Here is a 12155-nt window from a genome sequence, read left to right as displayed (position 1 = left end):
ACATATATATGTGTGTGTGTGTGTGTGTGTGTATATATATATGTATATATATATACTTTTTTTAGATGTAGGTGGACACAATACCTTTATTGTATTTTTATGTGGTGCTAAGGATCGAACCAAGGGCCTCACACATGCTAGGTGAGCATACTACCTCTGAGCCACAACCCCAGGCCCCTTTTTTATTTTTCATATTCACTAAGTTGCCCAGGCTGGCCTCCAACTTGTGAACTCCCTCTGAGCTGGGATTACAGGCATGTGCCCCACCATACCTGGCTAGGATATAGTATTTTTGTGTGTAGTGATTTAACAAAGTAGAAAACATGGGTCAATAGCAGTCTTAGGGTCCTTTTCAGAGGTGATGGTTGAAATGCCAAGCCTAGAAGTCTAGCTCTAAAGCAGAGTCGGTGAGGGATAAAAATTCTTTCCGTAAATATTAAATTTATTTTAAAGGCCAGGCCTTACATTAATGTGGCTTCTGTGCTGCCTTTTATAGCAGGAGTAAGTGAGCTTGGGGAAAAAGACTAGTTGCCATTTTTTTTCTAAACTGCCTGACAGCTACCACATCATTGTATTTTGGGGCTGGGAGTGTAGCTCAGTGATGCATGCAAGGCCCTAGATGCAGTCACCAGCACAACAAAATCATTGTATTTTTTGGAACTGAAGATAACTTGAAGGTTATTCCATTGTTTCTTGCCACCTTCCACTCCACTCTTGCCCTCACTTTCTTCACTCCTTTGTTGTTTGTCACATGACTGTTGACCTTCCAGCTTCATCTTTAATTGCAGAGGTTATTGGGGAGGGAGGTTAGAGGGGATTGGTAAAGGCAGTTGTTGTTTTTAATAAATTAGGCTGGAGGTAGAACTTTTGTGCATAATTTTTTAGTTGAATTTTTCTTTTAATATATCAGGTGGTCAAATAAAAAAAATGTCCCTAAACTCGGCGATATGAATTCATCATTTGAAGATGTAGATGCATTTTATTCTTTCTGGTAAGTGAATGCTTCTATGATGCTGTCATTTTTTTTTACATTTTCAATAAATACTTGATGCTTTATAAATTCATTGAGGGATAGGTGAATCATGGAACCTTTACTGAACAAAAGCACTGTTCTAAAATGAATAAAGATTTCATATAATGTTCTATATCTTCTCTGTGATATTGAGGCTTTTATGACTGTTTTATTTAGCTTGTTTTCAATTAATTAGGTATAGATTATAAGTGCACTGTAGCAGATAAAAATTAAAATACTGAGTAATCATTTGAATTCAATGAAAATTAATACATTTTCACTTAGCTGTCTTCCCATTAAAAGTGCTTGTGTATTTGAGGAAGACATTGCTTTTTAAGTGACTGATTTTCAATAAACACAATATTTAGCACATTTTATTACTATTATGTTTTCTTATTAAATATCTAATAAATATGGAACATAAAATCACTGTGGGAAAAAATCTTGTAAGATTTAGTGGCCAGTTGTCTGTACAATAAATTAACCATTACTGGAGTTACTTTAAAACTTAACAGAAAGTGAAAGTGAAAAGGCAGGGGAAACTTTAACAAGTCCTAGGCAAGAGAGAAACAAACCTAAGAAAGAGAAGAGGACAGTAAGGTGTGATTTTTGACTTAAGGGTAATGAATGTATTTAAAATTTTCATACCAAATGCCGTGTCACCTAACGAGATGATGACATTGAGGACTTGAGCATAGTATTGGTTTAATACCAAAAGGGAGGGAAGAAGCCATTCAGACTAACTTGCCATTATTGTTTTATTATCTACTTGCCATTATTGTTTTTTAAAATTGTATGTATCTAACTTAATTTTAAAAGGAATGTTTTTATTCTGCCTTAATTTTTTTCTGTCTACATTAGGTATAATTTTGATTCTTGGAGAGAATTTTCATATTTAGATGAAGAAGAAAAAGAAAAAGCAGAATGGTAGGTATGCAAATCATTAATAAAGGAACACATTTCTTTGGTTCTTTGGTACTTGTGATGATATAAAAATAAGCCATATTTACGCATGTGTGTGTGTGTGTGTTTTAGTTTTGGTGCTGGAAATTGAAAGAAGGGCCTCGTGCATGCTGCACATGTGTGTTACCACTGAGCTACATTCCCCAGCCATTATTTTCTCTGACACAGTATTTTGAAATTCCTCCATACAAATTAAAGTAGATGGGGTCAAATCAGTAACTGGTTAGGCTTACCAAGAGGGCAGCACACCCTATAATCACAGCTCAGGAGGCTGAGGCAGGAGGATCACAAGTTCAAGGCCAACGTCAGCAACTTATAGAGGTCCTAAGCAACTTAGTGAGACCCTTTCTCATAATTAAAAATTTAAAAAGAGCTGGGGATGTAGCTCACTGTGTGGTAAAGCTCCTCTGGGTTCCCTAATTACTCTCCTTGTCCAAAAATTGTCAAGATAGCTTAGCTCAGCAAATTTTTCTTTTGGTTGCTTAACCTGGGTTTTATTTTACTTTTCCCCTGAGTATGGAGGGAAATTCTTTGACATGCATGTCGAGGAAAACTAACCAAAATCAATAAACAGAAGCACACTCTAATGTTAGTAGTGATACAGCATTTTTAACCTTGTAAGACATTATTTGCCTATATATTTATAAAATATTACCGTTTCCAGTCATATCTTTATAAACATTAATTTGCTTCCAATGTTTTCTGTTATATAGTCGTGATGAGAGAAGGTGGATTGAGAAACAGAACAGAGCAACACGGGCACAAAGAAAAAAAGAAGAAATGAACAGAATAAGAACATTAGTTGGTAAGTATAATTAATGTTTTTATAATTGGTGTTTAAAGTTATTTAAATGTTAGCATTTAAAAGATTAACTGATATTTTTGGGTAGACAATGCTTATAGCTGTGATCCAAGGATAAAAAAATTTAAAGAAGAAGAAAAAGCCAAGAAAGAAGCAGAAAAGAAAGCAAAAGCAGAAGCAAAACGGAAGGAACAAGAAGCTAAAGAAAAAGTAAGGCGACGTTTGATTATGTTGGACTTTAAATGTTGTTAATCATTTAAAATCAGTTAAAATAATCTGGGAGCAGGAAATTGGGTACTACTATAAATGAATCTTGACAAGCTGGTAAAATTGATAAGTTAGATCTTCCTTAATAGCAAATTGTTATTCAACAAAAACACAATATCATATAAATTCCTTTCTACTATGCTTATTGCTAATATGTCTTTTTTTTCCTGATAAATGCTTATAGAACTTGAGTAGCTTGTTGTCCCTTCTAGTTCAGCCTTCAGTTTTCAATAAGTTGACGAGCCCCCTTTTTTGCAACTAATTAAAAGATTGAATTTTTAAATCATATTATAGAGCATTTTGAAATTATAATTTTCTTATCAAAATGATTTTGCTCCCTGTTTTTAAAGCAAAGACAAGCTGAATTAGAAGCTGCTCGGTTGGCTAAGGAGAAAGAAGAGGAGGAAGTTAGACAGCAAGCATTATTGGCAAAGAAGGAAAAAGATATCCAGAAAAAAGCCATTAAAAAGGAGAGGCAAAAACTTCGAAACTCATGCAAGGTATGTCTGACTGAACAGACACCAGTCACCAGTAAACTCGGTGGCTGATTAAGCTTAAAGATTATTTCTTTTCTTATACTATGCAAATATAAACAGATGTCCTCATTTTATCTTTAAATGTAAATTTGTTTTTAGATTAATTTTTTATAATTCTGTGTGCAAATATTTCAGTATACAATCCAGAATAGTGTTTTAATGTCATGCAGTTATGAAACCAAAAAGTTATTTAATATTCCAATTCCTCTTCTAAATTCAGAAAATCCCTCTGATTTTATCAATTTTTTAATAGTTGATTTAAACAAATTAGGATTTAAATAAGGTCAGTATGAAGCCTTTAGTTACTGTAGCTTCTAATTGTTTTTCTTAAGAATCTCTAATTATGTAACAACCCACCTACCATCACTTCTCCTTCCCCTGTGGCCATGTTTGTTGGAGAAACTATATTATTTTCTGAGAATGCAACAATTTGATTGTTCATTGCTTCCTAATGGATAAAGTTAATTTTTATCTTAGAAAAAGTTCCATTAGAAGTTACACTTTCATTTTTATCTAAACAAAGGGATATCATTTGGGTGAGTACTGGTAGTTTTCATTCAAATACAATTTTCATTAAAAGTATTGACAAAAAAAAACAATTTTGTAACATAATTTTGTGTAAGAGATGTTCTTACATTTTTAAAATTGGCAAATTCAGAGAGCAATATTGCACCTTATTAAACTGCATCAAATGAGTATATTTGTGAAATTCCAAGCTATAATAGAGATAGCTATAAGAGAATATTATATACTGTACCATTGTAGTTAAATTTAAGAAATATGTTAATGCTTAATATGTGTAGAAAAAAATCATGTAATCTTCACATGACTGTCCAGAAAGCTCTAGACACTAGCATGTATAATATAAAATATGCTATCTTAAATTTTCAGTTAATAACAATTGAAATTACCCAGCGCCATGAATAAACTTTGAAAGAGAGTTAATAAAAAAACAAGTACTGGTTGTCTCTTTGGGCATTTTGGTAAACTAGGAAAATCTAAATGGAAAAAATAAAGTATTCTCTTCACATTTCCCCTGGGTGGAAGATTGTTTTCAGGAGCATGCAGTGTATCAAAGTGGTAAAGAACATGGACTCAGGGCAGGCTGTCTGTTTTTGAAGTCATTCTCTACCTACCACTTACTATATGTGGGACCACCTGGAGGTTACCTAAACACCTTAGTGCCTCACTTTCCTCACCTATACTGTCACTGAGATAATAGAGTTGTGAATGTTGAATGAAATGATTCGCATGTACTTGGCACATTCAGCAATATGATGAGAACTTGATGAAAACCTTGAAAAGACCAGGTAGGAAGTAGAAAGTTTGAATAGTTCTTAGAGATTATACATAAGTGAGGGTAAAAGTTCTGATATTTAGTAACTTTGTTTTATTACTCCTTCCCAGCATAAGTTAATTTATTCAGTCATCAAGTATCTGATGAACACTTACCATGTACCAAGCGGTTATAATTAGTGTGGGTATAATCATGACACAGTCCTTGCCTTCAAGGAATCCACTGGTTCCTTGTAATAGATAATGACAAACAAGCCATTCAGATACTTGAAGATGAGCATGAGCACTAGGGTGAAAAGATACCAAAAAGGTAGTCAAGGAAGCCTTTCCTACTAGTAGCATTTAGCCAGGCAAAGCAGTGTGTACACCAGATAAGAGAGATGGAGGAATATTGAAAGAATACAGACATGCAAGATAATGAGGTTTAGTGAGTAAGAAGCACCTGAACTTGTAGGAGGAGAAGGTTTGAAGGGCTTTATATGTCTTGCTAAAGAGTCTAATGTGATTCTGAGTTGGCTTTGGTTAGAGCACTCAGAGAAGACGAGAGGCACAGAGACTAATCAGGAGTTTTTTTGCACATTCCAATTGGTCTGGCTTGCAATAAGGTAGAAATGGTGGGAATGGGAAAAGGTTAATGAAATGAAGAGATATTTAAGAAGTATTAATAGGCTACTGACTATTGGAACTGATTGTGTGTTGGAGGTAACATGGAAGGTATAAAGTTTATAGATGCCTTGGTTTCTAACATGGAATACTGGATGAATGGTGATAGCATCAATTGAAATAGAAAACAGAGGAGGGAAAGACTTGGGGGAAAATGATGAGTCCAATTTAGGGCACACTGAACCTATTGGGACACTCAAATGGAGGGACCCTGGGCATACAGATCATGCTAGAGTTCAAGAGCAGGATCATCACAGACTCATGCACATCTTGTGGCACTGGAAACCATGCAGGCAGATTATATCACCCTGGGAGAGAATATAGAGTAAGGAGAGTGGAGAATGGACTCCAGTGAACACCAGTGCTTAAGGTACTTTTATAAAGGAAGGGAAACTTGAAAAGTAACCAGATAGCTAGAAGGAAAATCATGAGTGCGTTTGGAATCTTTGGGAAGTATCAGCAGTAAAAGAAGCATTGAGACTTTGGTGAGAGCCAAATCACATGGATGAAGGCAAGAAGTAAGGAATAGGAGATATGTCAGTAGCAACTTAAACACGAGAAGTATTTTCCAGTTACTTCCTGTAATCCAGTTACATCATGCTGTTCAATTCTTAGCTTAATATTTAATCAGATTTTTTTATAATACCTCCTGTCCCTTAGCAGGATATGTTATAATGTTTCTTTAATTTCACATTTCCAGTAGATTTTCCAGTTAAGTATGCATTACAACAGGCAGCTGAAAGAAAAATTTTAATTTGAGTCAGCCTACAAATTGCTTGAACTTTAAATGGTTCTTTGAAGACCAGTTCTAATGTTTTAACATCCAGAGGGTATTATTCACCATCTCCTTTTCTGTTTTACACCCCTGCCTACACTTGGTATAATATTGGAAGGTGATGATGGAGAACACTGGGCCATATGCTGGGAATATAGTTAGTAACGGGCCCAAGGACATTGTTTACATTCATGTGAAGAACCTCCTAAGCAGCTTATGCTTATCATATTGATATATTTGGATATATAGTTTATCAGTAGATATAAAATGTTTGTGTTTGTGCTTTTAGACCTGGAATCACTTTTCAGACAATGAGGCAGAACGGGTTAAAATGATGGAAGAAGTGGAAAAACTTTGTGATCGTCTTGAACTAGCAAGGTATATGTATAGAATGGCTTGTTGTAGTCTTTTTGGGGCCTTAAGATAAAGTTTCTTTTTTGTGTGGTGCTGGGGAATTGAACCTACAGCTTCATGCATTGCATGTTCTATCACTGAGCTACACCGGCAAGCCCTCATCCCTTTTTTCTTTAGCTTACAGTGCTTGAATGAAACACTCACATCATCTACAAAAGAAGTAGGAAAGGCTGCTCTGGAAAAACAGGTAATGGAAGAATGTGTCATTGCTGCTTATATTTAGCATTTAATTATTTTATCTCACTCTTCTTCACCTAATATGTAGGTTACTAAGGGCAAAGAATATCTGATTTCTCTTGTCTCCCACTTTGTTTTGTTTATATAAAGTGCTGTTGCTGATTTAAGTTGGATTTAATGTGTATGTTTTTCACCATGTATAACATTACATTTATGTTATCTAGCACATTATTCACTAGTTTGTTTTGTTTTTGGTACTAGGGATCGAACCCAGGACACTTTACCACTGAGCTATGTTCCCAATTCTTTTTTTTTTTTAATTTGGAGACAGGGTCTCACTGAGTTTTCTCAAACTTGTAATCCTCCTGCCTCAGCCTTCTGAATAGCTGGAAATACAGGTCTTGTGTCACCACGTCTAACTCCTTAATCACCGGTTTTTAATTATCCCTGAATATTTTCTTAGGATTACATCTAGAACTAAAAGAGATTTTTGTTTGTTTAGTGTACTTTTGATTTTACATTGAAGAATCAGGCCTAGAAGTTAAATTCAGTTCAACAAGTATTGGTTTACTATATATAAAACTTATGCCTAGGCATTCTTGGAGAAACACCTAAAGCTGTTGCTTCCACAAAGGAATTCAGAAAGTTATGCTGAAAAAAAAGGCTTGAGGATCAAAAGATGGAGGATCTGTGCTAAATGTCAGATAGTAAGGGAAAGTCCACATCTGAATAGTCAGTGAAAGGTTTGAACCAGCCTTGGAGGAAGGACAGTGTTAAAATGAAGGTTGAGAAACAGCATGAATTGTAAAGTTGTAAAAGAGTAGAAAGTTACGGGGAGGAGGAGTGAAAAATGAGGTTGATTAGGAAAAGTAGAGCCAAATTAAGCAGGTGTTTAATATTATTGTGACCAGTTTCTGTTATTGCAGGATCTTTGAATAGCAGAAGGTCCAAAATGATACTGATTATTTGGCATTGGTGGGTAGGATGCATCAGGTAGATATTAAGTAACTAGTTTTAATTATATTCCTAAAGATCTGGACTATGAATGATGGGAAATGGGGAAAGCCTTTCAAAATTAGAATCAGGGACTTCATAACTGGTTCTAAGGAATTGAACGAGGGAACTGAGTTAAACATGATTCCATGACAGCCGCTGACAGGAATCTCAAGGTCCAAGTAAAGGTTTCCTGGTGCACATTTGAAGGTAGACTAGAAGGAACGAAGGATAGAACTTGAAGATTAAACAGAGGGCAAATTTCTGCATGTTTATCTTTTTGTAACAAATAAATGATATTATTTGCTAAGAGTAAATAGGAGCTTAAAGAGAGGTACAGCTTGGCCCTGTGTGTGATAACCCAGTGATTAGCAACTTGACAATATGTCTAAAGCATATAGAAATCTCATGACATGAGTGTTGGGCAGGTCAGGCTTTGGGTGGCTATTCTTAAGCATACCTGTGTAACCTGGAAGCCAGAATGAAAAGCTGATACCACTTTGGGGGTTGGCTTGGGAGAAGTATGTAGTGTCAAAATGAGGATGACTGTGAGAATTGAGACTAACATTGAGAGTTAAGGACCACAAAACCCCAGCCAGAAAGGGTGTATAGAGTAGCAGGATGTTTTAAGTTCCTGATTTACATACAATATTTGTGTAGATAGAAGAAATAAATGAACAAATTAGAAAAGAAAAAGAGGAAGCTGAGGCTCGTATGCGACAAGCGTCGAAGAATGCAGAGAAATCAACTGGTGGAGGTGGAAGTAGCAGTAAAAATTGGTCAGAAGATGATCTGCAATTGCTAATTAAAGCTGTGAATCTCTTCCCTGCTGGGACAAATTCAAGGTACTGGTTTTCAAGAAACTTTTCTTCAACACATAAATCCAAATAGGAGCAGTGATTATATATAGCATTAATTTGTAGAATAAGCCTGAGTCTGTTAAAACTTGATTTCCACTAAATTCTGTTCCATAATGCATTTTTAAACCTATTAGTCTTATCCATTATACCAGCACATACATACAGCAAGATGCTTCATCAGTTTGTTGCTTCCCTCCATAAACCAGAGCTAACTTTTGAGTTCTAGGTTGAGACTCAAAGAAGCGTTAGAGATTTAGCCTCTCTTGTTATGTGGAAATGGAAACTCAGGCTCTATTTTCATAGTGATCTCTCCTTTTATTAAAGTATGTGTTAAATTGGCAAGTATACATAAATGTGTTATTTTATTTTTGTTGATCTGTACACAGAATCATAAGGTTTTATGCATACTTAAAACTAAGATTATGGATAGTTGATTTCAACATATGAAAAACAAGAACTATATACTCCAAGCAATAGTAATGTAGAATAATGGCATAATTAGACCACCAGTGTATAGCAATAAAAACCTAATGGTATCTGTTTTTTTCCTTAATATTGTTAAACTCTTACCTCTGTTGTTGTAGATGGGAAGTTATTGCTAATTATATGAACATACATTCCTCTTCTGGCATGAAAAGAACTGCCAAAGATGTTATTGGTAAAGCAAAGAGTCTCCAGAAACTTGGTGAGTTACAGTTTGGTACCTTGGATACATGGTTTTAAGGTAAATTTTTGCAATTTAATTAAAAACTAAATGATATGGTCTATTAATGTTATAACATTTTTTCATTCCTCAGACCCTCATCAAAAAGATGACATAAACAAAAAAGCTTTTGATAAATTTAAGAAAGAACATGGAGTGGTACCTCAAGCAGATAATGCAACACCTTCAGAACGATTTGAAGGTAAGTTTTTTTCTAGAAGTAGAAAATGCTAGCTGTTTCCAGGCTATTTAAGGATATACAAGACCTGGGGTCTGTGTTCAGAATGACTGGAAAATAAAATGTTCAACAGGAAAATGTAAAGCCAGCATTTTTAGGACAGTTGCATTATTTACTTCTGCTGACCATTAATAGTTGAGATGTGCAGTTCTTCAATTTAGGTGCCACCCAGAGGGGCTATCCTCGTTCAGCAGATACTACAAATGACTATTAGATATTATGGGAGCGGTTGAAGAAATAATAGCATTTCATCAAGGTTGATTTCCTGATTTTGAAACATGTACAGCTATTATGAAGAAAATGCCCGTTTTTATGAAAATGTATCAAATTATTTAGGAAAGGTGTTCGTGTTTACAGTATAGTCTAAAATGGTTCAGAATACATTTCCACACATAAAGAAAATAAGCAAATATGGCAAAAACGTTTACATTTAGAGAATCTAGGTAGAATTAACAAGAATTTCCTGCTTTCCAGAAAGTATTTCAAAACAAGAAGTTAAAAATCGTTAGAATGCTGTTACTGTTTTGGGTATTCTTCCTAATTTGATTATCCTGGACCAGTGTTTTTCAAACTACAAATCATGACCCATAATAGTCACAGTGGGTTGTGAATACAAAATATCAGCAAGTGTTACACCTACAAACACAGGTTTTACATGTGAAATTGTGTATATGTGTGTGTATCTCTTAGAGGATATGATACAAATTTGTTTTAGGGATTGAACTCAGGAACACTTGACCACTGAGCCACATTCCCAGCCCTATTTCGTGTTTTTTATTTAGAGACAGAGTCTCAGAGTTGCTTAGCACCTCACTATTGCTGAGGCTGGATTTGAACTTGCAATCCTCCTGCTTCAGCCTCCCAAGCTGCTGGGATTACAGACATGTGCCACCATGCCTGGCTCAAAGTTATTTTTTAACTGTGACAAAAACATTTGAAAAACTTGTTTCTCTTTATGCAATTGAGTCCCCAGTCCTTTCTTTCCTTAAACTAATCTTGGATATGCTTTCTGTGTCATCCAAATGTTTTTTCGATTAAGTAATGGACTTCATTGTACATAAGTTGTCCCTGTCTTCAAACACTCCCAGTTTTTCCTGTATTCTTAGACTGGCAATCATCCTCAAATACAGTTTGAAAATAGAGGAGACTCAGAATGTTCTATAAAGGAAGGGGAATCATTCTGTCCTTATAAAAATCTAGGATGAGTCATCTGAGCTAGGTATTATTTTGGCTTTTAATGAAGATAAGTAACAAGGGGAAGTTTCAGAACACCCCTTTGGAGGGCACTTTTGAAGGAGTTTATTCTTCTCCTTTATCTCCTCCACAAGATACCATTTTTCAGATACTAGCACACTATTCCCAACCCTTCCTTATGGAACTTGTTTCCATGTTGGAGAGAGACACTGATGTTTGTACCCACATCCAGTCTTCTTTCTGTGAGGAGAGGTGAGTGACCCTGTGAGGGCAAGATGACTGGCAGTGTTGCTACCTGGGTGTGACTTCTTTATCTCTTTCATGGATATAATAGGAAAGCTACTTCCTTTCCAGTTAAATAAGCCAGCACTTTTTTTTTTTTTTAAGTGCTAGTCATCAAACCCAGAGCCTTGTGCATGCTAGGCTCACATTCTACCATTGAGCTACATCCCCAGCTCTGGCAGCATTTTTTGAAAAGTGATTTCTAATAGGAATTTTATAACACTGTTTTACTTTATTTGGGTATTAAGTAACTAGAGAACTTCAGAAAATAATTGCATGTTACTTCCATCTTTTTTCTGCGAGGAAATGAAGTAAATGTGTATTAAGGTGGGCTTTAGACCAATAAAAAGAAATCCAGCTAAAGGCTTCCTGGAATTTAAAAGCTACCCTCAGAAAATGCTGCTAATCTCCTTCAAATACGGATATGTTCTCTGCCTTGTTTTGAGTAGGTGTCATTTTTTCTTTTTTAATTGAGAAATAACTTTGATTTTTAAGCTTAATATTGTACCCAGTCTTCTCACAGAATATAATTTCAAATAGTGGTCTGATTATGGATAGTATATAGGTGCTACTCTGTTTTTACTGCATGATCTGAAGCAACTAGATTGCCAGTAGTCCATTATAATTTAGAATAACCAAATTAGCTTTTCATCATTTTAACATTCTCATTTCACATACAGAAGTGGGCTAAAACTTAATATCCTTAAGAAATGTGTCTCTGACCACATGCATTAAATGGTTTGTCAACAATAAAAAATTGAGTTGAAGAGCTGCATTGAGTTGAATGCTAAAGGTGTTTAGCATTCCACTCCACAAGATTTTAGCAAATGTGGTGAAAACTAATCTCAGCTTGTCTCTACAGCACTGAAACCTTGGGCACTTGACTTAATTTTGATGGGCTCATTTCCTCCAGTGTAAATGACAGTGTTTTCCAGGAGCCTATCCAAGAAAATATTGTGTAACCTTTCCTATAAGGAATA

The 12155-nt window shown here is 35.2% G+C and overlaps 1 protein-coding gene across 4 annotated transcripts in view; it reads left to right on the top strand.

Moving 5' to 3' along the window:
- Dnajc2 (DnaJ heat shock protein family (Hsp40) member C2) overlaps positions 1-12155 on the top strand; it is a 28346-nt gene that overhangs the window by 15229 nt on the left and 962 nt on the right. For all 4 annotated transcript variants that reach the window (XM_047561059.1, XM_047561060.1, XM_047561061.1 and 1 more), the window contains 10 exons: positions 911-991; positions 1874-1939; positions 2689-2780; positions 2866-2987; positions 3395-3544; positions 6604-6692; positions 6846-6915; positions 8559-8743; positions 9343-9443; positions 9556-9663. In XM_047561059.1, coding sequence (XP_047417015.1) covers positions 911-991; positions 1874-1939; positions 2689-2780; positions 2866-2987; positions 3395-3544; positions 6604-6692; positions 6846-6915; positions 8559-8743; positions 9343-9443; positions 9556-9663 — 1064 coding nt within the window. The remainder of the gene's footprint in view (positions 1-910; positions 992-1873; positions 1940-2688; positions 2781-2865; positions 2988-3394; positions 3545-6603; positions 6693-6845; positions 6916-8558; positions 8744-9342; positions 9444-9555; positions 9664-12155) is intronic.

The sequence above is a fragment of the Sciurus carolinensis genome, chromosome 8 (genome assembly GCF_902686445.1).
Source record: "Sciurus carolinensis chromosome 8, mSciCar1.2, whole genome shotgun sequence".
In the NCBI taxonomy this organism is placed as follows: domain Eukaryota; kingdom Metazoa; phylum Chordata; class Mammalia; order Rodentia; family Sciuridae; genus Sciurus; species Sciurus carolinensis.
Note: the sequence above shows the minus strand (reverse complement) of the source record. Positions and strands in the feature narration are given on the sequence as shown.